Below are 26,270 nucleotides of genomic sequence, written 5' to 3'. Positions count from 1 at the left end.
CACACGGTGATGATCTGTAACAGTACTCCTATTTCCTAACGCCTTTAGTCTCAGTAGTGTTTTGTTGAACAAATAGTCCTATTTATTTCAATGGCACTAATAAGGCACATCTCAAGGTAAGGTTGATGTAATTGGGTGCTACATAAATCGATTTAAAAATGCATACTTCTGGGGTTTACGGGAGTGGTGCCTAAGGGATAAATAGCATACTAAATCTCTAGTTTAGTGTAAGAGCCAGTGCTTCCTTACCTCAGATACAATTGTAGGAGAAAGACTGAAGATCTTATCATATGCTCTGTCAAAATATAAAGGGAATGCTAAATATTTAGATAACTGTATCACCTGGTGGCGCCTACATTACATTACAGAAGCACAAGGTATGCATGTGTTAACTGATGACTGTGTTATTCCTTACACAATCACGCTGTTTGAAAAAAAGAGGGTATCTTACCATTTTTTTGCTGTTTTTTGCAGAATCATTTGCTGTCTCAAACAGAGAACTGTGTGATGAAGAGAAAGAGATAGTACATTTCCCAATATGTGAAGGCACCTCCCAACCTGAGCCCTCATGTTCAGCTGTCAGAATAACAGCGAATAAAAACTACCGAAGTAAAGCCACTCAGGAGGGTGCTTTGAAAAAGATGCATGAGGAAGAGCATCACCAGCAAATGTCAATTTTACAACTGCAGCTGATACAAATGAATGAAGTGCATGTGGCAAAAATACAACAGATAGAAAGGGAGTGTGAGATGGCTGAAGAGGAACACAGGATAAAAATGGAAGTGCTAAATAAAAAGAAAATGTATTGGGAGAGAAAACTGCAGACCATCACAAAAGAATGGCCTGTATCATCCTTTAACAGACCCTTTCCTAATTCGCCCTAGAATTTATGGTGGGCAGAGAAAATCAGATTGAGCACATTGTTACTAAGGTGTATTGGCAAGAGGGTCTATTAAAATTAATGTAGTGTGACAGAATGGATGTTCAGTCAATAGTGAACATGTTTGGACTCCTTAATACCATCTAGGAATACAGATTGGATGAGTCTAATAAGGGAAAGTTCTATAGTTCATTTGTGGGTGAGCTCTGAAAGTAAATTGTATCTTCTTTGAGTTTCAGATATGCACAGTAGTACTTGTGAATTGTGAGCATAACATTTGTTCCTCTCTCAACTTCCAACTGCCCTTTTTAAAAGTTCCCATAGAGTAGACACACCTGAAATTTGAGTATGTTTTAAAACTTCGGCTTTACAACTTTACACTTTAAATTATGTTGCTTGTTTTCTAGCCCTTTCCTCCATTTCCTGGTTGAAGGCAGGGGTTGGAGTCATTCTTTGTTCTCACACTGAACACAGCAGATACTTGACAGGCAGTAACCCAATTGCTATACAGGGACATAGAGGAAATCCCCTCTCCCGTCTTTCTTTTTTATTATTATTTTATTTATTATTCCTCCTCTGCAGCAGGTAAGTGAAAATGAAGGAGCCAGTGAGGAGACAAGAGGAGCATTCTAGTAGGTAATTTGCAGGGAAAGGAAATCAAAACCTCCAACCAGCTGGCTGATTGGGACGACGGTTGGGCACTGGCTTGCTAGCTACTAGGGCCATAACTGTTGGAAAGAGGGAAAGAAGAGGATATTTTCCCAGAAGTAGCTACTTTTGGCTCCCCTCCCTCAGTCCTATCCTATCACCCAGATATATATTCAGGAACTAGAAGTATGTGAGGAAAGCATGCTACTGCAGCTGCTAGAGAAATAAGCCAGTGTCTTAACTGTACTGTACACCTGACATCATTCTGTGATAAAAGCTTTTCCACTGCTTCGTGTAACTCTTAAGAAGCAGCTGGCTATCTCGCCAACAAGTAATTCCTGCCAGCAGCCAGCTAATGGATTTGGATCTTGCTCCTAATTAGAAGTAACGTCTGTTGTGGATCCTGCTCTTTTCTCACCAACTCAACATACTTATAGAGGTAAAGGCCGATTTTCACTTAGTGCAGTGCCCTATACCTGTGAATTCTGTCTGCTTGGCTGTGTTCCACACATCAGCCCAGAGCCACCCCTGCCTCTGCTATCAACCAGGGATTCCTGTTGTCTTTATTTACTTATATGTATCAGAATAGCACCTAAAGGCCTCAACAGAAATTGGTGCCCTCTTGTGATAGGTGCTACACAGACACATAATAAAAGATTGCCCCCACCCTGAAGATCTTAGTCTAAAGAAGACAAGGGCTGGGAAATGGGCAATACGAAACCAAGGGTAAAGTATTAAAGTGCACATTTTAGAACAAATTTAGAGGTTTATTCTAAAGGATCTTCCTCTATCTGAAAAGGTGTTTTTTTGGGGGGAGAGGCATTTTAAATAAGTGACAAAGAATAAGCAGAAAACCCCTTATTTTTTATTCAGTTATAAAAGTGAGAGTTCCATTATTTTAAATGTATTTTCCCCACAGATAATTGGAAAAGAAAACCGTATATTAGCAGTATTTTTCAAATGAAAACAAATTTTAAAAGGTGCCATCCTCCCTCTTCTCTAGATTGCCTTCCTGCTGCAAGCTTTCATATTTATTTTTCTCTTGGTCACTTTTCCCTGCTGCTGATGCATACTTGTAGGCTTTGCTCCTGTCAGTCATAATATGCTGTCTGCACGTTAGGGGTGAAAGTGAAGAGAGTAGTGCTATTTCAGTGCTGCTCCTCCTGAATGATTGAAAAAAATCAGTTCTGGCAGACATGCAGCAGGTACAAACATGAGTCTGGTATGAAATCTAAAGGGGGCAGTTCTATTGGGGAGCAAAATCCCATTCTTAGTGTGGATGGACTCCCTCTTCTGGCAAATTGGCTGTAGGAAGGAGAAGACAGTGGGGTCAGGGGTACTAATTCTGTTGGCCTGAAAGGAACACAATGTTGGAGTGTGGGGCAATAATCTATGACTCTGGGTAGGGGGAATTAAAGAGGAGAATTGGGATTGCAGAGGACAATTCTTGGTCTGAGGTCATGATCTGTGGTTTAGGGGGTGAGAATGCTTTGAATAGAGATGGTGATGGCCCATTCACCTATGATAAAAGGTGGGATGGAGGAGAATATATATTAGTGTCACACTGACAAGGCCCTTCTCATACTGCTACTGACTGAAAACCACTCAAAACTACACAGCATAAAAATGGTATCAGAAGGTGAGGAAAAGAGACATCTTGAGAGTTGGGGAGGGAGCAGGAGTGAAGAGAGAATGTGGATTTGAAGGGGTTGGGCCTAGAAGACAATACAGCATGCTCCAAGGAGATTGTGATATCACCTCCTTTTTTACTCTTTATGGTGATAGCACTGCTGATGAGATACGTTGTTTTTATTTTTATATTCCAAATAAATTCATTTAAATTATGCATATTTTCAGATTACCAAGTTGGTGATGTCTCAGATTGGATATACACTCTTAGAGCCTTATTCGCACAGAGAAGTGCTTGTATTAATTATGAAACCAAAATGTACGGCATTTAGAGTGGGCAAGAGGGACTTTGAATTCAGTCACTGTTGTAAAAACGTATAGCAGAAGGATTGGAAAGAACCAAGATAAAGAGCTTAAGGAAAGGATAGCTAATGTGAGTATTATGCCTAGGGACATGGTATTGAGTACCACAAGATGTCTGGGGACATTGGAACATTATTTATATAAGGAAGTCTTACTGATCATATAGCCACCCACACTTGGAATAGAAGGATCCAGCTAGACTTACAGAATGATTATTCCCTTTATTGTCTTTATTGAGTACTTTATCTAGGCTAGTTTTAAATGACTTGAGTGATGGGGTTTCCACCACTTGGCTAAGAGATTGATTATTACTTAGTAAAATAGACCTCAGTGCTAGGAATTTCCCCTTGGTATTAAGCTTAAATTGTCATTTGTTTGGGTCTATCCTCTTTAGTCCTAATATATATACCCTTGGAAAACACTAAAAGTTGTTCCTCTCTCTTCTTTCTGGCTTACATCCTAATATCCTCCACTAGCTGTTTGGCCAAGATTCTTAGGTTTTTTCTAAATCTTTTCTCATAAGTAAATCCCAGCAGCCCTAAACTATTTGTTTCTCTTCTCTGAATTTCCTCCAAATTGTTTACATCTCTCTAGTATTAAAGTACCCAGAACTGAACATGATGGGCCAAAATTATCCCTGGTTTAACTCCAAGGATGATATCTTATACCAGTGAGGTATTTGACCCAGAGTTCCAGTTGTGGTCTGTTTGTTCATACAGAGAGAAACTGTCCTCTCTCTGGCCATGACATGATGCATCTGCTTATACTGTCCACTATCACATTGACTTTTTTTACTGCCATATCAAATGGGAGCTCATCTAACTTGCTATCCACTGTCACATGTAAGTCTTTTTCTGCATTGTTTCAAAATTTCTGTCTCTCAAGATCTGTTTCATTTATTATTCCCCAGCAATACAAGCTTTCATATTTCCAGGTTAGAATCTCATTTTGCTGTTTTCTGCCTTTGGCTTTGATCATACTCAACCCAAGATCTGTGCACAGAGTGGACCGTCCTTGCATAGATCTTCTCCTTTCTGCATGGAAAATCGGCTCCACTTACTGCATAGCACAGTCACTTACACATTCCGCAAGACCCCATGAGGGGCACTTCGGGGACTTGGCAAAGGAAGTGGGGAAGACTGGGCAACCTAGAAGAAAGAAGGGAGTGGAGGGAAATGTTGTTTCCAGTCCAGCTCTGCAGAGCTCAGACAGGAAAGACTATGGCCCTGGGCTGTATGTTATCTCTTCAGCTGAGCCCTCCCTCAGAACCAGAGCTGGTTCAGCAGCAGTGTCTGCATAGATGGCCCTAGCCTTCCATTGATCCTTGGATGATGTGGGAGGAATCTCCATGAAGGATTCACATGGAAAGTTCCTCCTCTAGAGCCCTACTCATAGGCCTCACCATTCAAGTGGAATAATCTTTTTCCCCCCTAATATCTCTAGGACCTGTTGTATTGTTTCTCTCTTGTTTCATTTCCATTCCTCCTTACTTGTTTTTGTTTTTTTAGTCTCAAATTTTGAACAGTTCCTCCTAAAGACATATTTTTTCCATAATTCTTCTGATGCATGTTTTATTTGTGTGCCAAACTAGTAAAGTCCACCATAAGTTCAGTCCTGTGGTTTCGTACATGTGGGTAGCTTATTCAAAGATGTTTTGTATGTGTCAGGCACAGATAGCAGTTACACTTTGTGTTTTTCATACTTTGTGTCCTTACTCAGTGGAGTTCTTGCTGTCTGTCTCATTATCAAACTATCTCACTGTACATGCCTTTCTGTAAATACTTTGGACACCATCCACCTTTTCTTCTCTTTCTGTCTCCGGTCAGATATAAAGAGGTAACCACAATATCTTTGTAATGTGAGTATTAATGCATTACTAAAATTAATATATTTAGATTAGTAAAACAAACACAATAAAAAGATGGTAGAATAATATGAGAGAAATGTTAACATGATTTAAGAAATTTTATACAAGGCAGATGGTCAATAATTTTGAAGAATGAAGAGAACTTGTTGCCAACTGTAAAAATAAAAGAACTACCAATTTTATGCCAGTAGAAACATGCACAGTGCTCTTTGCTCTTCCAAACTCATAGAATTATTTTGGTGCTTTTGAATACCAGGGGGATCTTGCTTTTTTTATATTTTTTTTAAACATGGAATTGCACAGAACAAGTCAGTTCACTTAGATGTAAAGCAAGTACCCAGGGGAATGTAGATAGACTTTATGGCATAATAAAAGAGCAAAAAAAAAAAAAATTACGGGTTGTGGCTCTGAATGTTTTATCATTGTAGTGCTGAAGGCATTAAGATTTCTACCATATCATCATTCACATTGGTAGCACGAAACAAATTTAATATTTGCTAGGGCAAAAGAGTACAGCAAATAAGAGAAACTTCTCTTTAAAAGCTTTTAAAGTAAAGTTACTACCTTTCTTACCATTTCAGTGCTAATTAGAAGTTGTGAAGGTTCTGTTTGTTTCCACACTGGATATGCCTACAAAATTTCAGATACTTAGACACATTTGTTGATGCCTCCCTCACTACAACGTTCTCACAGTCCATTGCTTCCTCCCTTCAGTACCTCGAGTCTTCTCCCTCTGGCTGCACTGTGTTTGATATACTCCATGGGATACCAAAGTTCTTTCCTCTAGTGCCAGCAGTTTATCTTTCAAGGGAGTTTGTGAATGGGCCAGATCCACAATATGTCCTCACAGTATAGTCTTTCCTAAAAAAACATATTCCCAAGGTTTGCCTTTGTTTGTATTTTTTATTTTATTTGTATTTTGTCTGAGACACTAACCATACCAAACAAAGCTCTGGGTCAGGAATGCAAAGATTTCACCACAGACAATTTTCCTAGCTTCTTCTCAAACTGACTTAATTCTGTGGTTTCTCCTTGCAGGACTTCCTTTTATCTACCTCTAGCTCTCCTGTCTCAGAGAGCCGCTGAGTGTTGATTTCTGAGCTGATTATAAAGAGACCCACCTAATCTGGCTATCAGTATGAGTCAGCTGAATTGCTCTGCACCTACAAACATGGTCCTAAGACATTCTCAGATGTCGAAGGCTCCCCTTTCTCCACCCTCCTCAAAACAGCTTTCCTTTGAGAAGATGGACTACATATCCCTCATACCCAGCCTCTGGTCAACTTTTCTTTGGGGATCTAGGTACCTACCCTTTCTGGCAGTAACAATAACTGGCTGCTAAAAGTGCTAGACTTTTCTACTCGTCCCCAAATTATACTGAATGGAAATTATGTATGTTTGATGGTTGTATGCCCCAGAATGCATTCTGTGTGCCAAAGGTATTTGAGAATCATTTCTCTGATAGTTGGAGTCTAGCAGGCAAGCTGCCAAATGTGCTGGGCACAACAATCAAGGAAAGAGAATGAGGAGGAGGGCCTATTGGACAGTTAAGGGAGATAATCAGCTGTGTTGATGGGGGAATGCAGTTGGGGTCACAGTGGATGATCAGACTGATAAGAACTGAACAGTATCTTTGTCCAGTCTTCTGACTGATCTTGAAGAAACTTCCCAATATTTTAGAATAGCTAGAAATCATCTTTTCCCCTTCCTTTCCCTGCTAAAAGCAGACTAGACAGAAACTACAGAATTCTCTCCCTTAAAAAAAATCAGAACTAAAGTCAGCTAGATTTTAGATAGTGTTTATTATTTAATTAGATACATGATTTGTTTGTTTTTATGTACTTTGGAATTGTAAGTGTGTTTGCTTTCTTTGTTATGCTTTATAGGCATACTACGGGCTATATTGCTCAGTTCCAGGAGGTTAAAATCCCTATTTAGCCATGTTTGTTGTCATGAGGGGAGGACAGAAGTGGGTTCACATTACATATAATTTGTACCATGTCATTCCCATCTTTGAGCCCTTCTCAGAGATCTAGGGCCATTCTTGAATATCCTGTATCAGAAGTTGGTGTTAAATACCAAGTTATAATTATTTATTATTTGTGCAACACCAACAAGGTGGTAGGTACAGTGATAGAATATAAAACCACCCAGCTGTGTAAGGTGGGTTTATTATTTTTTTTAACCAGACTTACTCCAGAATATAGACTGCATCACAGGAATCTGACTGGGAGATTCATTTGGCCCAGTCATGGCCGGGTACTCCATGTTTCTTTGGCAGTAGTCAAATATAGGGGAATAGGATCAATGTTTTGTAACGTCAGATGCATTCTGCAGCAGTTCAGTCCAGGACTTTGGATACTTAACCTGTTACTCTCAGTGAGGTCTTTGATTAAAAACTGTTGAACTAACCATCTAAGTATTCCGAAGAAATTATTTCTGAACTTGATGAGCTCCTCAGCTTGTTAATTTTTGAATACCCAAGACTGTTGATCCTGGGGAAGTTTGAAGTATTACACCAGTAAGAAATCCTATATGTTTTCTAAAGATCTTTTGGATACTGTCAAATCCATAAACTCCACCCATTATGTTACAGAAAGTATACATCAAGTGGGTTATTTGATAGATTTGGTGTTTTACTCCAAACTGAATTTCCCCTGTGATGGAAGTCATCATCAGTGCTTCCTTGATGGAGAGTAGTGTTGACCTAATGAAAATATACTGTGGGTCAGCCTCTGCTCAAGAAACCACAATGTCCTATCCAATTATTGCCCAATTTCAGTTTTATAAGCATGGAGGCCCATCATCCTACAGGGGTCAGTTTTATTGTCATTAAATATGTACGAGTCTATGCGTCTCACTGATAAGGTGGCATGGTTTGAGGTGTTATCAATAAGCTGCTAATAGCTATATGTCTACTACTGTCTCATTCCTTCTTAGTACTGTATCTGTTTTTTTTAACTTCACTTTCAGACTGAGTTCAAGACAACTGAATATTGCCTGCTCTCAGTTAGACCTATGTAATCCCAATGATGCCCTTTAGTTTGTATGGAAAGAGCTGTGAGCTGAATTTGGTCCATCGCTGTTCATTATTTTCCTACTAAGTTGTCCAGAGGCTTCTGGGCACTAAACAATTATGTTTTTTATAATTGATTATAAAGCAGTGTGGATTAACCTCTTCCAAACCTCCAGACTGATTACAATGCAAAGTATATAGACTGCACTCAACTAATAAGAATAGCAATTAATAAAGATTCCATTAGAGTAAGAAGTACAGTTTTAGGTCACTTACATTAATCATACCACTTACCCAATACCTAATATACACCATGCTTTCATTCTCACTATTATCTTGGCAACTGCCATTGAAGTAGACACACTCTAACAAATGGCAAATGACGTTAGCAGCCCCCACCCTGTATATAGTATATATTAAAGCAAGTTAACAAAATGAACAGCATAATATTAAAAAGCTTTTTCTACTTACCACTTCAACCCTTTATGGGCTTCTATCATCTGTGTATATTTGTATTTATTTTTATATTGTCCATCTTGTTGATTTTTAAGTGTCTCAGGCGGAAATGAGGAGAGATCTGGTCTTTTCTTACTATTTCAGTTCCTGGCTGTCCAGGTGTCATATTGTTTTAGATCCCTACTGAAAAATAGCCAAACCATAAATGCAAATATCAAGATATTCAGTTCCTGCAGAATTAGAATACATCAGCCTAATTAACTCTTCTTTTTTATGTTTTCTTTTTTGCCCTTTCAATAATAATGTCAGTGTGTTGTTTTGTGACTGAGTGGCATCCAGCATTACTGGCAAAGCTATAGGTGCTGAGCTCCCATTGACGTCCGTTGGAGTTGTGTGTGCTCAATGCTTTTGAAAAGCCACCATTTCAAAACTATGATTGGGATTTTCAAAAATAATGTGAGAGCTTTATGCCCACAGATCCCATTGAGTTTCAGTGCAAGATGGGGCCCTAACTCTCTTAGGCACCTTTTGAAAATTCCACTCAACAAGGAACAAAAATAATCCCTCTTGTGTAAAATGATTTTTGCGTGTAGTTTTTCTTTAACTTCTTTCTGTGATCTTTGAGGCATTCTCTGACAAACCAATGAGAATCACTTAATATACATTTGACTGTTAGGTGCCATGAGTTTTTATGGAATCGTTTACAATTCCGAATATGCACGGGAAGAAAAGCAAGAATGCTTGGGGTGAAAATTTTTGTCTCTAAAATGTGCTGATGCTATCAGTACCCATACTGCCAGCCCTGTAGAGCTACAGTGGGGTGGCCCCTTTTTAAGAAGGCTTACCTTCCCCCAGACAAGTCAGCTTTTCCTTTCCCATGGCAACGACTCAGGGTGGTGTTGAAGGTTATAATGAGAGGTTCTCTCCACTTTCATTTTATTTTATCCTGCAGAGACTTACCTTATTTTGCACCTATGTTTCACCAGCTGTGGAATCTCTTTGGTCACAGGGACTGTTATGATCTTTTAAAACCAAATGGCGCACTTTCACTGTGTTCTGAGAGTGCTACAGATAATGCAGAGTCTGAAAATGTGATTGGCAAAATACTGCCAGCCCAAGAGCTGGAGAATACCAAGAGAAAACTTGAATCTAGGTGCCTCACTTTTTAGTGCTTCTTGCGCAACTGGTCAAACCATCAGGCAGCCATTCTTAATTTACACTGGGTTGTATTTATTATGTAATATTAGAGTCTGTTGTATTTTAACAATGTACAAATTACATTGTACAGTGTTTGTGCTTCTATAGTTGGTGAGCATCTAATACAAAATTAGCATTTAAGTACTGGCAAGTTTGTTATAAAAATATCTGAAAATGTGTAAATTCTTTCTGATACTATGTATTTTAACAGAGTATTAGATTATATCTCTTGTGGTCTTTGGCTTTTATTGAAGATGCAGTGAGTTTTTAAAACTACATTGAAACTTATATATTATTCATTGGACCAAAACCGTTTTTTGGCCTGAAGTTTTTCATTGAGCCAGTCTGATTTTATTAATCTAGCTGCCTCAGTTGTCTTACCTATTTGTAAAGTATTGAGTTAGTATTTTAGTACCTCAAACACCACCAAAGCTATTTCTTCCCCTCACAGAATTAGTTTCTGGAATTGTACGTAGGGAAATTTTTGAAAGCAATTTATTTTAAACTTGTTATGCCCACATTTTTAATTGCCATAACCAGGGAGGGAACCTGTGCTTAACTTTTTTTGCAAATGTGAGGAACAAGGAATTTTTTATTATCTTTATTGTGTAGCTAGTTTTCATGGCAAAATTCATTGTTTTTCCCATAGAAAAAGTTATTAAAGGGGACAAAAGCTTATTTTTCAGTAGGGCTCTAAAATGTATACTTTGTAATGGTTCAGGATGTAAGAAATGTATAAGGAGTAACATGAGGAAGCTATTCAAAAACTGTCATCAGCTGAGGAAACTCAGAGTTTGTAATAAGGGTGACTAGCTGTACATTTTAGTGCCTTTTTTCTTGTACAATGTGTTATCATAAATTACTAAACATAGATAACTAAATTTCTGACAAAATGTACCTACTTATTGTTAATAGGAAAAGTATATTAGTAGGAAGGTCTTAATAAATCAACTATTAAGTATTAATTAGGCTCATTTTAGACCACTTTTTATATCTGTTTTCAAAGAATGTAATTTTCTTTGGCGCATAACTGTTTTTCTTCCTGTTTTTCATGAGTTTAGTGCTTGAGAAAGGTGACACACTGACGTTCAAGTCAGCCAAAGTCCACAGAATGTGGTGCACAGGCAGAAGTAGCGAAAACTTCCCCAATGCTCCATTCCCCCTACCCCAGCCTCACCATGTACCTCAACCTTGATCTAGAGGGGTCACCTCCAGGGTGGAGAGATTAATTCAAACTCAGTGCAGATTTATAATGAACATTAAATGCATGCATGCTTATCCCATTCATCCCAAGATTTGAAACATACAAAATTAAAATTAGAAAAATACTGACCATAGTTTTAAGAAGATTTTGACTCACCTTCAGTCTTTGTCAGACTTAAGTCAGTAGTGGCTTCTCCCTACTGAGGTGGATTTTAATGTGTACCTATGGAATTACATTGCAGTGAGGCTGTTACAACATTCGTGTTTCACACACACTAACTTGTTTCCATATTTTTTATTACAGAAAAGACTTATTACAACTAGTGGCTGGGTGTTTTTCTAAATTTAATTAGGTACCAGTCCTCCCCAGCTGTACTCAGATGCTTTGTTCCATGCACTCCTGTTTTTCAAGAATTCTGGGGCATTTCTATTACCTCATCAAAAGCACTTTCACAGGGCGTACCATATATGTCACCTTGCTATTTTTGTCTGCTTTTCCCATTAATAGGCCTTTCTATTAGGACCAGAGTGTGATGTCTTTGAGCCCCACAGCCTGAATTTACCTTGAACACAAATTCCACCCCCCCTTCTAAATTACTCCATAGCTGCACTTGATATGCCCCAGTAACTATTTCTAAATTGCATTTCCATATTCTGGTCTCTTTCTGGGGGGAAAAGGTTGGTACCACAATAGTTTACCCAAATTTTGATGCAACCGTGATTTCTTTCCAGATACTGGGATAACTTGTCCATTCCAGAGAGTGGATCAGATTTGTATTGGAAAAAGGCACTAGCACCTGCCCCAGTTGTATTTATATACATAAAAGAAAAACCTTTTCTCCTCTCCCCATCCGGAACTCTTTTTCTACCCCTTCTTCCAACTCCAGTGAGGTCTTCTCACAGAGCAGTTTACAGAAGCATAAATCCACTGAGCAACATGGGAGTACTTTAACACCCCTGCGGCAGAGAGCAGGATTGGGCCTAGTGACTTGCATTCAGATAGTCCAGCCTACATTTCTACTTTCCCATTTGCCAGAAACTCAAATGTGTGTCAGATTATCAAAATGTGGAACATGTGTTTCATTGCATGTCATGTTTTCCTGCTGTGTGAATTACATAGCCATACCAAGAAAACCTAGAACAACAAATGCCATCACATGCAACTACAAGAACCCCACTCATCCTGTCAGGAGGATTTGACTGCTGGACCCTCAAATCTGCAGACCAGTGTCATGTAGAATAGAAGTTTGTTTGGTTTTTTTTTCCTGTGGACCAGTCAATAGTGGGGAAGGTGTCTCACATTTTGCTAGTGGCACCATATGACAGAGTAGGCATACCAACTACGGAGGAGTTACAGAGCAGCCCTGGGCTCAGTTAGCCCTGCCCTACTACCCCTGTGCTAAGTGTTCGTTTTAAGAGGAGGGAAGTCCAGCAGCTGAGGGCTGTCTGGGAAGAAGAAGAGACTGGTTGTTCGTTACATTTAAAACATCGCCCAGCTGACTGGTCACTGGGGCGAGGTGCCTTGCTGGAGAATTGTGTGGTGGGACGAAAAGGTGTCTGGGGTTTTCCTTGGGGTGTAACGGGGGCTTTGGGCTGCCCCTGGTGGTATGGTGTGGTCTCAGGGTATCCCTTCTGGTATCCACCCAAACTGTGACCAGGGTTATTCCTCTCTGCTATCTCCACCCGTTTTGTTCCGATTTGCCCCACCTCTCTGATGGTCTGGGACTGCTCGTATTGATCAGCATAAGAAGCAAGACTTTCTGCTGAGTCCATTTTCTTATCCCATAGACACTGTTTTATATTATCACTGGTCATAGTCAGGAACTGCTCCTGTATAACCAAATTACACATCCCTTCAAAGCTAGTTACACCCCTTCTTTTGACCCATTTATCTAACAGATCCTTCATCTGGTTTACATAAGCCACATTATTTAGTCCAGGCCCTCTCTTAAGGGTTCTAAATTTTACTCTGTAAGTTTCAGCTGTAATTTGAAATTGTTTCAAAATCAAATCCTTAAATTTACCATAGTCAGAAGCATCCTCAATAGGCATCTTGTTGAATATGTCCAGAGCTCTTCCAGTCAATTTTGCTAGCCATGTGGTCATCTTGTGATCTCCAGGAATTGCATGGAGTGTGCAGTCTCTCAAAGGTGATGAAATATTCAGCAATATCACTGGATTCATTATACTGTGGACATATTCACTCCCATTTGTGGATTTTTGGGGAAGGATTGTTAGGGTTATCCGGAAGACCCATCTTAGCCCTTTCCAGATCTAAGCGCTTCAGCTTTAGCTCTGTCTCCAAGCGTTTTGCCTCTGCCCCCGCTTCCAAATCCAAACGCTTTAAGGCCATCTGCCTTTCATGTTCTTTCTGTCTGTCTTCAGCTTCAAATCTGGCTAATTCTAGTTTTCTCTGGACATCGCTTTCTGTCATCCTAGCCTTCCTGCGTTTAGCCTAGCCTAACCTGAGAGCTAGAAAAAAAACAAACAAAACAAACAAATAAAAAAAATAGCTTGTGAATTCCCTTGCTGTAACTTAACTCCTCTGCCTTCAGGCAAAGAAAAAAACCCACCAGCTGCTCTCAGCCTTTTTTTTAAAAAAAAGTGTCCTTTAAAAAACAAAAACAAAAAAAACCCCTCCCTGCTTTCCAAGCAGCCAAAAGAAGAAAAAAAGTCCTTCTAATATCCTGAGGTTTGTGCTTCTGGTTCAAAATGATCCCACCACTCTGCCACCACGTCAGGGTTCCCTCCCCACTCTGAACTCTATGGTACAGATGTAGGGACCTGCATGAAAGATCCCCTAAGCTTATCTCTACCAGCTTAGGTTAAAAACTTCCTCAAGGCACAAATTCTTCCTTGTCCTTGGAACGGTATCACTGCCACTACCAAGTGAGTTAGTCAAAGATTTAGGAACAGGACCACTTGGAGTTCCTGCTTCCCCAAAATATCCCCCCAAACCCCTTCACCCCCTTTCCTGGGGAGGTTTGAGAGTAAACAAGGTGAGCACAGACCAGCCCCTTGGGTTTTTAGGACACTAAAAACCCATCAGGTTCTTAAAAACAGAACTTTATTATAAAGAAAAAGAAGCACCTCTGTAAAATCAGGATGGAAGGTAATTTTACAGAGTAATCAGATTCAAAACACAGAGAATTCCCCTCTAGGCAAAACTTTAAAGTTACAAAAAAAAAAAAAAAACCAGGAATAAACCTCCCTCTTAGCCTAGGGAAAATTCACAAGCTAAAACAAAAGATAATCTAACACATTTCCTTCCTATTACTTACAATTTGTAATCTTAGATGCCTAGTTCAGGTATGGCTTTAGGAGATGTATTTTCTGTGCCCTGGTTCCTCACTGTTCCAGAGAGAGCACAAAGAAGCACACAACAAAAACCTTCCCCCACAGATTTGAAAGAATCTTCTCCCCTTATTGGTCCTTTTGATCAGGTGCCAACCAGGTTATCTGAGCTTCTTAACCCTTTACAGGTAAAGGAGGGATTTTGTGCTACCCTTAGCTGTATGTTTATGACAGCGCCCGTTTAGATGGCTCTACATCCGTAGGAGAGCTTTTCCCGCCAACATAGCTACTACCTCTCGGGGAGGTGGATTAGCTGTGTCAATGGGAGAGCTCTCTCCCGTCAGCATAGAGCATCTTCATTAAAGTGCTACAGCAGAGCAGCTGCATTGGTGCAGCTGCACTGATGCAGCGTTTTAAGTGTAGACTTGCCTGAAGTGACTGTTACCCTGGGAAGGGTAGAATACTTTAGAATGGGTTGGCTGTGGGGCCAGGTCACCTCTATTTTGGAAGTTGGCTGAAGATCATTGTGGAGAAACTCCTCACCATGTCCAGCCACAAGGGGCACATAGGGATGGCAACTCTGTGACACGCTGTTTCCACATTTTGACATGGAAACCTAATGCCGGGTGCCATCATTTACTGGTGGCACTTCTTTAACTTCTTGCAAGAATACTGTGGGAGACCATATCAAAAGCATTCCTAAAGTCCACTGCTTTTCCCATATCCACAGAGCTAGTTATCTCATCATAGAAGGCAATCAGGTTGGTCAGGGATGACTTGCCCTCGGTGAATCCATGTTGATTGTTCCTGATCACCTTCCTCTCCACCATGTGCTTCAAAATGGATTCCTTGAGGACCTCCTCCATGAGCTGAGGCTAATCGGTCTGTAGTTCACCATATTCTCTTTCTTCCCTTTTTTTAAAGATGGGCACTATATTTGCCTTTTTCCAATCATCTGGGACCTCCCCCGATCACCACGAATTTTCAAAGATAATGGCCAGTGGCTCTGCAATCACATCAGCCAACTCCCTCAGCACCCTCGGATGTATTGAATCATAGAATCATAGAATCATAGAATATCAGGGTTGGAAGGGACCCCAGAAGGTCATCTAGTCCAACCCCCTGCTCAAAGCAGGACCAATTCCCAGTTAAATCATCCCAGCCAGGGCTTTGTCAAGCCTGACCTTAAAAACCTCTAAGGAAGGAGATTCTACCACCTCCCTAGGTAACGCATTCCAGTGTTTCACCACCCTCTTAGTGAAAAAGTTTTTCCTAATATCCAATCTAAACCTCCCCCACTGCAACTTGAGACCATTACTCCTCGTTCTGTCATCTGCTACCATTGAGAACAGTCTAGAGCCATCCTCTTTGGAACCCCCTTTCAGGTAGTTGAAAGCAGCTATCAAATCCCCCCTCATTCTTCTCTTCTGCAGGCTAAACAATCCCAGCTCCCTCAGCCTCTCCTCATAACTCATGTGTTCCAGTCCCCTAATCATTTTTGTTGCCCTTCGCTGGACTCTCTCCAATTTATCCACATCCTTCTTGAAGTGTGGGGCCCAAAACTGGACACAGTACTCCAGATGAGGCCTCACCAATGTCGAATAGAGGGGAACGATCACGTCCCTCGATCTGCTCGCTATGCCCCTACTTATACATCCCAAAATGCCATTGGCCTTCTTGGCAACAAGGGCACACTGCTGACTCATATCCAGCTTCTCGTCCACTGTCACCCCTAGGTCCTTTTCCGCAGAACTGCTGCCTAGCCATTCGGTCCCTAGTCTGTAGCTGTGCATTGGGTTCTTCCGTCCTAAGTGCAGGACCCTGCACTTATCCTTATTGAACCTCATCAGATTCCTTTTGGCCCAATCTTCCAATTGGTCTAGGTCCTTCTGTATCCTATCCCTCCCCTCCAGCGTATCTACCACTCCTCCCAGTTTAGTATCATCTGCAAATTTGCTGAGAGTGCAATCCACACCATCCTCCAGATCATTTATGAAGATATTGAATAAAACCGGCCCCAGGACCGACCCTTGGGGCACTCCACTTGATACCGGCTGCCAACTAGACATGGAGCCATTGATCACTACCCGTGAGCCCGACAATCTAGCCAGCTTTCTACCCATCTTATAGTGCATTCATCCAGCCCATACTTCCTTAACTTGGTGACAAGAATACTATGGGAGACCGTGTCAAAAGCTTTGCTAAAGTCAAGAAACAATACATCCACTGCTTTCCCTTCATCCACAGAACCAGTAATCTCATCATAAAAGGTGATTAGATTAGTCAGGCATGACCTTCCCTTGGTGAATCCATGCTGGCTGTTCCTGATCACTTTCCTCTCATGCAAGTGCTTCAGGATTGATTCTTTGAGGACCTGCTCCATGATTTTTCCAGGAACTGAGGTGAGGCTGACTGGCCTGTAGTTCCCAGGATCTTCCTTCTTCCCTTTTTTAAAGATTGGCACTACATTAGCCTTTTTCCAGTCATCCGGGACTTCCCCGGTTCGCCACGAGTTTTCAAAGATAATGGCCAGTGGCTCTGCAATCACAGCCGCCAATTCCTTCAGCACTCTCGGTCCAGAGTGAAGGACTATTGCATCCAGTCCCATGGACTTGTGTATGTCCAGCTTTTCTAAACAGTTCCTAACCTGTTCTTTCACCACTGAGGGCTGCTCACCTCCTCCCCATACTGTGCTGCCTAGTGTAGCAGTCTGGGAGTTGACCTTGTCTGTGAAGACTTAGGCAAAAAAAGCATTGAGTACTTCAGCTTTTTCCACATCATCTGTCAGTAGGTTGCCTCCCCCATTCAGTAAGGGTCCCACACTTTCCCTGACCTTCCTCTTGTTGCTAACAAGAAAACCCTTCTTGTTACCCTTCACATCCCTTGCTAGCTCCAACTCCAATTATGCTTTGGCTTTCCTGATTACTCCCCTGCATGCTCAAACCATATTTTTATACTCCTTCCTAGTCATCTGTCCAAGCTCCACTTCTTGTAAGCTTCCTTTTTTGCATTTAAGCTCACTGAAGATTTTTCTGTTAGGCCAAGCTGGTTGCTTTCCATATTTGCTATTCTTTCTGAACATTGGGATGGTTTGTTCCTGTGCCCTCAATAAGCCTTCTTGAAAATACAGCCAGCTCTCCTGGACTCCTTTCCCCCTCATATTAGCCTCCCAGGAGATCCTGCCCTTCAGTTCTCTGAGGGTGTCAAAGTCTGTTTTTCTGAAGTCCAGGGTCCGTATTCTGCTGCTCTTTCTTCCTTTTGTCAGGATCTTGACCTTGAGCATCTCATAGTCGCTGCTGCCCAGGTTGCCACCCATTTCTACTTCCCATACCAATTCTTCTGTGTTTGCGAGCAGCAGATCAAGCAGGCCCCTAGTTGGTTCCTCCAGCATTTGCACCAGGAAGTTGTCCCCAACACTCTCCAAAAACTGCTGTGTACTGCTATATTGCTCTACCAGCAGATGTCAGGGTGATTGAAGTCCCCCATGAGAACCAGGGCTTGTGATCTGGAAATTTCTGTTAGTTGTCCAAAGAAAGTCTCATCTACCTCATCCTCCTGGTCTGGTGGTCTATAGCAGATGCCCACCATGACATCATCCTTGTTGCTCTTGTCCCTAAACTTAACCCAAAGACACCCAACAGGCCTGACTGTGCCGGGACTTCCAATTCTTCCTGCTGGTTTCCTAGGCTTTTTGCATTCGTGTACAGGCACCTCAGATAACTAGCTGATTGCCCTACTTTCTCAGTATGAATCAGGAGGCCACCCCTGTTGCACCCTGCTACTTGTGTTTCCTCTCGGTATCTCAATTCCCCACTTACCTCAGGGCTTAGGTCTCCATCCCCCAGTGAACCTAGTTTAAAGCCCTCCGTAGGGAGGCTTGCTAACCTAGTGAGAAGATCCTCTTCCCTCTCTTTGTTAGGTGGATCCTATCTCCTCCTAGCAATCCTTCTTCCTGGAACACATCCCATGGAAGGTGCCACTGGGATGTTCCCTAGCCATGGTCCAAGTAGACCTTCATGAAGATAATTTCTGTTATATCCAGCAGCAAGGCTGTGGGGGATAGATGCATCATGGTGTGTCTGCACTAAAATTTGTTGACTATACATCCTGACCTCAGGCCACACCCCACAATGTACCACCTACAGCTGTGGGTATGGAGAACCTGCAGAGCGTGAACCCTGTGGTGTTTACGGTAGACTGGATTGGAGCAAAAGATTTCATCTCACCTTGTCATCCCTTTCCACACTAACACATGTACACCTGAGTTTGACCCGTTAATTTATAAATCATAGAGGAGGCTTTTTCAAGGATTTGAAAGAGACCTTCATTTTCACAAGCTGGTCAAACCTTTATCAGAAAATTAACCCATAGACTCAAGGCCCTATCTTAGTCCTGCATCACCCCCCCCCCCGCCCCGCCCACAATCTGGTAAACATTTTTAATAGAAAGGAATTTGTAAATTGGGGATGAAGACTTAACTGGAAAAACTTCAAGCTTCTATATTTATGGTATCAGCTGCAATATAGTACATGGGTTTGAACTCAAATCAGTACATTTGATCATACACTCAAAGAAACAGGTAATGCGATGCCTCACTGAATGTCCCTCCTAGAAAGGGACAAAAACAGTTTATAAAAAATATACAGTTGTGCCATATCAGTAACTACCATTGCTCAGATACTTCCATACAGAAAAACCGAATAATAAAGTTAAGCCAAGAGGTGTGGGTACTTTCTGCCTTTCACACCCTCAAGCCAAAAGCTTTAGCTTTCTTACTTTTCAGAAGGTGTTTGCCAAGTAGGTCGAATCCATCATTTCAAAAGAGCGCAGCAGTCCGCACCTCACAGTGCAAGCATGGGCACGTCCCACCTGTCATACCCTCAAGCCAGAACTGTGCCTGTAGACAAGCCAGCACACTGCAGTGTCTCGGGAAGAAAAAGGGGCTATTTTCCTTCCTTTCAATGTACCATTTTATATGACACCTTTTGTTTTAGAAGATAGGTGCATGTTTGCACTCCAGCAGAGCACTTGTGGAAAGCAATTGAACAAGACACTCATTACACCAGACAGATACCTGTGGCATGAGATTCAGTGACACTGCTAGAAGGCATTTGGAAATCAGATACAACACATCATTTCACAGTTTGAATGAGACTTTTTATTCTCACAACATACACTAATATTGCCAGGGACAGAACACACCACCTCCCACACCCCAAGCAAAAACAAAGCAGCAGTGCCACTTTGGGATTCAAAAAGCTGCAGCCTGTGCAGAGAAGCTTGTTCCTTTCCTCAGAGTTTGTTCTTGAAAAAACTGAAAAGAGCCAGAAATGTGACTCCTGTGTAATAGGATTTGACACCAGGGCCTCTAGCAACTTAAGCACATCAGTGCAGATAAATGGGATGAAATAGGCTCTGTATGTGTGGTTGGCAACTGGTAGATTCCTGTGCCTGCATGTTCATGTCCCAAGGAAGGATACTTCGACACCACAAGAATTAGGGTGAAAAAACAGGAAGAAGAAAAGCAAATAAATGAAGCCGACAGAGTGCCTGTGGAGGAGGGCTCTGACATGGGTACACCGGCTGGGGGAAGGGACTCTGATGAGTGGATCAACTCCAGGGATCTCCAGCCTCGACCCACAATGTACCCTGTGGTAGCTGTCTAGTAAGCCTCTCTCCTATGTTCTGGTGCTGACTATTAAGCCTCCTCTGTTCTGCTACAGCTCAACTATTAAGCCTTCTGTGTCCCAGTGATCCCCTTGGTGCCATCTGGCAGAGGGATGCATACGGTTTTACAGGGATCCCCTAGGTTAGAGATCTGCATAACAGTTCACCACAGGGTGGTATATGAGGTCTCTGTCAAGAGCCAGTAGCCCACAGGTCATTATAATTGTAAAGGGGCTCGGCCGGGGCTTGACCCTCTCCAGGGCGGCGGGGAGCCACACCGGCTCACTACACACAGTTGACTTTGGGGGAATTTGTCTGGCCACCGGCATCTCCTCGGCAGCCCTTGCGGTAACTAGAACGAGCACCGTAGGCCTGGGCCTTGAGTCAGGATGGGGCACCAAACAGTCAGTAGCTCAGGCCCTCAGGCAGGGGCTGAGCAAATAGCCCAATGTTAGCAGGCCAGGCCCTGGGTCAGGGCAGGGCACCAGACAGTCAGTAGCTCAGGCCCTCAGGCAGGGGCTGAAAAACACAGCATGTGTGAATTAGCCCAGGCCTCCAAGGACCTGGAAGAGAGGGAGACTGCCACCCATGAGTCGGCTGGCAGGAGGGACGCAGGCCCTCCCACTCCACTGCGTCCCAGCCCAGAGCTCTAGCAGTGGCAAACAACCTGCTGCTGGGCCCGTGGGGATCCTGACCGCAACACACTGACATGGGTTCTGGCAGAGTTACAGCCAGACGAGGGTCGGCTGCCCCCGGGCTACTTCCTAACTCCCCTCCTTCCGGTACCTGGGTCACGGCGGTGTTCGCTGGTGGGGTCCAGCACCATGGGCTCCTCAGGGCAGTGGATAAGCGGCAGGCCTGGTAACTCCCCCGGGTAGCTGGTGCAGGGCAGGGCAGGGCTGGTAACTCCCCTGGGTAGCTGGCACAGGGCAGGTCCGGCCAGTCTTGGCATGGACCTGGGGCCGGGGGGGGTTTCCCAGTCGAAGGCTAGGCTGACTACATCTGGCCTCCCCAGCGGCTGGTTCTCTAGTGAGCTCTGAGGGCCCGCCTTTCTACTTCTGGGTCGCTGCCTGTCCCTCTGGGGGGCGGGCTCAGAGCTTCCTGGCTCCACCCACTGTGGTGTCTGGAGGGGCTCGACCCTCTCCGGGGCGGCGGGGAGCCACACCGCCTCGCTACAATAATCATAAAATGTATGTACAGATAATATTTGAGGAGTTATACATATATACTGAAAACTATGTTCTTAATGTCTGGGAGTTAAGATGGGTCACCAGGAGATGACATAACTTGTAAATGTCCTTTTTAGGCAGAAAGTAATTGATACCTATTTCCCTGTTGGTGCCATTTGTGTACGGTGTATTTTATGCCTCATTACATACTGAGCCAGGTGTAAATCAAAAGATTGCAAAATTTACAAAATTGCAAATCCACAGGAAGAAACAAACAGAGGAGAGTGTTCTGTTTATAAATAAAGACAAAGGATTGGTTTAATATATCTTGGAGGGCAAAATGACACACTGAATCCTAGGATGCAAAATGATTGTGTACTTGTCTCATCAAAGACTGCCTGGCTGTAATGTGCTGAGATGTAGGATGGGCAATACTTTATTCGACCTGAGAGTACAGTAACTTGTTAATTAAATCTAGGCTCTAGCATATATGTTATGCTCTTATTTTACATGTAACCATTTGTTTCCAATCTTTCTGCTTTCTACTACTTGACTTTCTATGCGTTGTTAAATAAACTTATCTTTGATTTCACAATAAACAAATCTAAGTGGTGTGTGTTAAGCGGAGCAGTGAACTGAGGGGAAGCTGGTAAGCTAAGGTCTATCGTTTCTTTGGCAGCAGCAGATAGGTGAATACTGAGGGTTTCCAGTGGACCAGGAGCTGGATGCTCTAGGGAGACACTTGGAGAGCTTGCGGGTTGGAGCGTGCCTATTGCTAACCTGCAAGGCGTAGAGGGGAGTTGGCCATGGCTGGTGGAGTCAGGGAGCTGATCCATGACATGCACAAAGCTTCCCCACGCTATGGGCAGGTGGTAGCGAGGTGCCTTAAAACACAGGAATTCCTGGGAAGTGCCACACCTTCCTCTGTGGCTTCTCCTGCTGGGCAGCACAATTTGTGCTGGGGTACTTTTTGAAGGATGCCCTGGCTGGAAAGAATTTTGGCCACGAGGTCAACCAGTTGGGTATAAAGTAGATGACCTGATGGTCCTGCAACCTAGTCCCTGAGCCACCAGGTCAACCCAGTTCTCCCTCAAGTGGGGAGACAGCCAACAAAGACAGCCCGCCTCCTCTGGTCCCAGGCTCTATCAACCATCAGGTCAACCTGGGACCCCAGAGAGGGGAGGGAAAGAGCTGACTGGACCCTCCTCTCATGAAGGTTGCCATTGCCCAGCTCCTTCCCCAACAGCCCCTGGACCCAAGACCCTGTCAGCCACCAGGTCAACCTGGGACCTTGGAGAGGGGAGGAAAGGGGGTAGCCCAACTCATGTCCTCCTAGGGTCACCCTGCCCATCTCCCCTGGGGAGCCCAAGGAGGGAAGCACCCTCCACCACGCAGTGAGGGCACCTTTCCCATCCTGCTTGAGGGGCCCCCTTAGGAGAGGTGTTGGGAAAAGAGACAACTTGTATGAAAGGTTGACTTTCAAATGATCACAGCAAGGTAGCTGCTCTGCTACACATGAAACCCTTACTAAGAATCAGGTTGATTTAACGCCAAGAACATGCAGTGCACTATGGGTGAGAGGTGGCTCCCTTCTGTCCATTCTCCAGTCCCAACGCGAATGACTCTCCACACCAGGCCCTCCCCCTTGGAGAGGACAGCCAGCTATGTGGGGCCAACCGAGTCTCCACCATACTTTGTATCATTATGTTCGGGGGGATTCTGATTTAGAGGCATTCAGGCATAATACCACAGATGGTAGCTGCACCCTATTGGCCTCTCAGCCAACCACATACACCAATTGCTTGTGGTTCCTCTTGTACTGAGCAGGATTACTATTGAACCAATACATTATCAGTAGAGTAAAACTAACCTGTCTCATGATGGTCTAAACCCAGTGCACATTCCCTATTAGTGGGTGAACTATCCAATGCTTGGTGAAGGCTGCTTCTCAATAATAGGAAGAGCCAACTTTGAAGAATCAAAAAGTGACATTGCTATGAACTCTTGGCTGCCACAAGCCAATCATCCCTGTGGTAACTTTTCTGTCACCTTCTACTTAAAACCCCAAAAGTCAGAAAGTTCATGAGGCCTGGCTTTCAAGGTCTGTATTCATACTGAAAATCAGGATCAAGCGAGCTTTTACCATTCTGCTTCACTGGGAACCTTTGAAAGGGTTGCCACAGTGGCTTGCTGGCCTGCCACGGTGGCTCGCTGGCCTACAGAGAGCTAGGCCACTCTGCTAGCATCCTAGTTTACGGGTATGGTCCAGGGAGTATACTGGGGTCCCGATGCGATGGCTGCACAAGACTACCCTTGATTTAAGGTGGCCATCCTAGACACCTTTGATATTTCCTCTGAGATGTACTGCCAGTGATTTGAATAGGAAACGTTCACACCCAGAACACAACCTTTAGTGGTGGCCCAGCACCTAAGAGAACATTGTTGGCAGTGGCTTCAACCTGATGAAAAGACAGGAGCCCAAGTAGCAGAAAGAATTGTCCTAAAACAGTCCACACAGATTCTCCCAGGTGGAGGATTGGAGTGGGTGAGGTGCCACCATCCCAAAACTCTCTCTGAGGCATTGTTGGGTCAGAATTACCAGTACCCCATAAGGCCCCGGCAGAGACACCTGGGGCTGGTCCAGTCCTGCTTCAATTGACCTAGGCAATTGAAGGCAGCTTGAGAAGGGGGAAAGGGCTAGAAGGACAGGGCTATCTGGCCCCAGTAAGGATAGAGGGAATAAGAGTGGCAGGTGAGCAAGCACCTCGCCAGGACCAGAGTTTAAGAAGTGCAGGGAACTGCGGGGTCAGCCCCACCCTGAAGGCAGCGGGAGCTGCAGGAGACCAGATGGGCTCCTCTGCTTCCCCGGCCCCCTGCCCCGGGACAGGGGCTTGCTTCGCATGCAGGGAGCTAGGACACTTCTGCTGCAACTTCTCAAACATGGACTGCCTCTATGGCCAGTATGGGTAACTGAATCCAGGGCCCGTAAGAGGGAACCAATGAAATTATTAGTGCCTATACAGTCAATGGAATGGAGATGTAAGGACTGATAGACTTGGGGTGCTGCCAGATGCTGGTGAGGACAAATCTGGCAGGGCCTGAAATGGTTCTCACAGGCACCGTCTATTTGCAATGCACCCATTGGGGGGGTGTGCCCTTACCCCATGAGGAAGGTGCCTTTGAAGGTGCAAAACGTGTGTGTGTCACTCCGAACCTCGCGTATCTGGTGATAATCGGGTGAGACTGGAAGTTTTTTAGAGACTTGATGAGGCTCGAGAATGGGCAGCACCTGGGAGGGACCAACAGCGATGCTGGAGATGGGGAGATGGCGGAGCCACAAGCCACATGTAGGAAATGGTACAGAAGGAACTACAAACTGGGTTAAACCCCAGGGTGGTAAAAAAGTCACATATTGAGTAGCAAAGTCCTATAGGTTTGGTGTCTAAATGGGATGGGTCGACCAGATTCTGCATAAACTTCTGGAAGATCAATGTGGCATCCAAATTCCACACTTATCTGATGCAAAGGGTTGATGAATTGTTAGAGAGATTAGGGGCCATCAGGTATATCAACACCTTCAGCCTAACCAGGGATCCCCTTGACACTGGAATCCCAAGAAAAAACAGCCTTCTATATGTTATTTGGCTTGTACCACTTTAAAACTATGCCATTTGGTCTACATGGTGCAGCAGCCCCTTTCCAAAGGCTGATAGATCAGGTGCTCTGACCTCATGACAAGTATGCAGCTGTGTACACTGATGCCATTATCATCTATAGCAAGTCATGGAATGAGTATTTAAAACATGTTGCAGCGGTCTTGCAGGACTTAAAGATAACACCCTCAAGTGCCTCCTAGCTAATTGAGAGGTGATGTACCTTGGGTATATAGTGGGGAGGGGGTGCCAACACCCATTGGTGGGAAAGGTCCAAGCTTGAAAGAATGCTTTGAACCCACTATGAAGAGGCAGGCAAAACATTTCCTGGGATTGACAGGGTATTATAGGTGGTTTATTCTGGATTTTGCCATGATTGCGGCCCGAGTGATGAACCTGGTAAAAGATGCAGCCCCCAAGAAGCTCTAGTCATTTCTGACCCTTCAAGAAACTGACAGATTAACTGACTTGGGAACCTGTCCTGTTCCACCCTGATTTTCCTTTTATCCTTTAGATGGATGCCTCTGATGTCTGCCTGTGTTGCCCCAAGAGATGGAAGGACAAGAACACCCAATCCTTTACCTCAGCCAAAAATTGTTTCCCCAGAAAGTGTACTCAGTAATAGAGAAGGAGGCATTGGCAGTAAAATGGGCCTTTGAAACACTCCACTATTACTTATGGGAACAGCCATGCCATCTTGTGACGGATCATGCACCCCTTCAGTGGCTGAATGCCATGAAAGATCATAACTCATGGATTATGCACTGGTACTTCCCTCAGCAGCCATACAAGTTTGAGGTTCTACATCAAGCAGGATGTGACCACAAGAACATGGACTTCTTTTTCCAGGATGGAGGGGACCCCATCTGCATAGACCGACCCTGGATCACCCAGACTGAGAGCAAGGGTGTGTGACAGGGTTTACAGACCCCACATTAAGGTTAAAGGAGTCATGGAGCATTACTGGGGCATGAAGGGCCCCATCCCTCAGCAGCTTCCAGGCATGCTTCCTATGGAGACCTGCTTAAAAGGAAGCTCTGGCAGTCAGGCTGCAGGAGAGTGAAAGAGAGATTGGTTGCAAGAACGCAGACAGGCTGTAGCTGCTGAGGCAGAGTGCTCTACAGGGGAAGGTCAGGGACTGCAAATACAACTAGGCCAGGAGGCTGGGGGCCTGATCCCACCCTGTTTGCCCCCTTCTCCCTAACTAGGTGGAACAACTGGACTCTGA

The 26,270-nt window shown here is 43.6% G+C and overlaps 2 protein-coding genes across 2 annotated transcripts in view; both read left to right on the top strand.

Annotated features, from left to right (window-relative positions):
* Positions 1 to 10,988, top strand: part of MSANTD3 (Myb/SANT DNA binding domain containing 3) — a 33,063-nt gene extending 22,075 nt beyond the window's left edge. Inside the window, exon 3 of the mRNA XM_073332502.1 lies at positions 475 to 10,988. Within this exon, the coding sequence (XP_073188603.1) occupies positions 475 to 884 (410 nt within the window). The 3' untranslated portion in view covers positions 885 to 10,988. The remainder of the gene's footprint in view (positions 1 to 474) is intronic.
* The window catches only part of AHRR (aryl hydrocarbon receptor repressor), a 228,281-nt gene that overhangs the window by 22,247 nt on the left and 179,764 nt on the right, over positions 1 to 26,270 (top strand). The window lies entirely within an intron of this gene.

Source organism: Lepidochelys kempii, chromosome 2 (genome assembly GCF_965140265.1).
Source record: "Lepidochelys kempii isolate rLepKem1 chromosome 2, rLepKem1.hap2, whole genome shotgun sequence".
Lineage (NCBI taxonomy): Eukaryota > Metazoa > Chordata > Testudines > Cheloniidae > Lepidochelys > Lepidochelys kempii.
The sequence above is the reverse complement of the archived record's forward strand: the minus strand, read 5'-3'. Positions and strand labels throughout refer to the sequence as shown.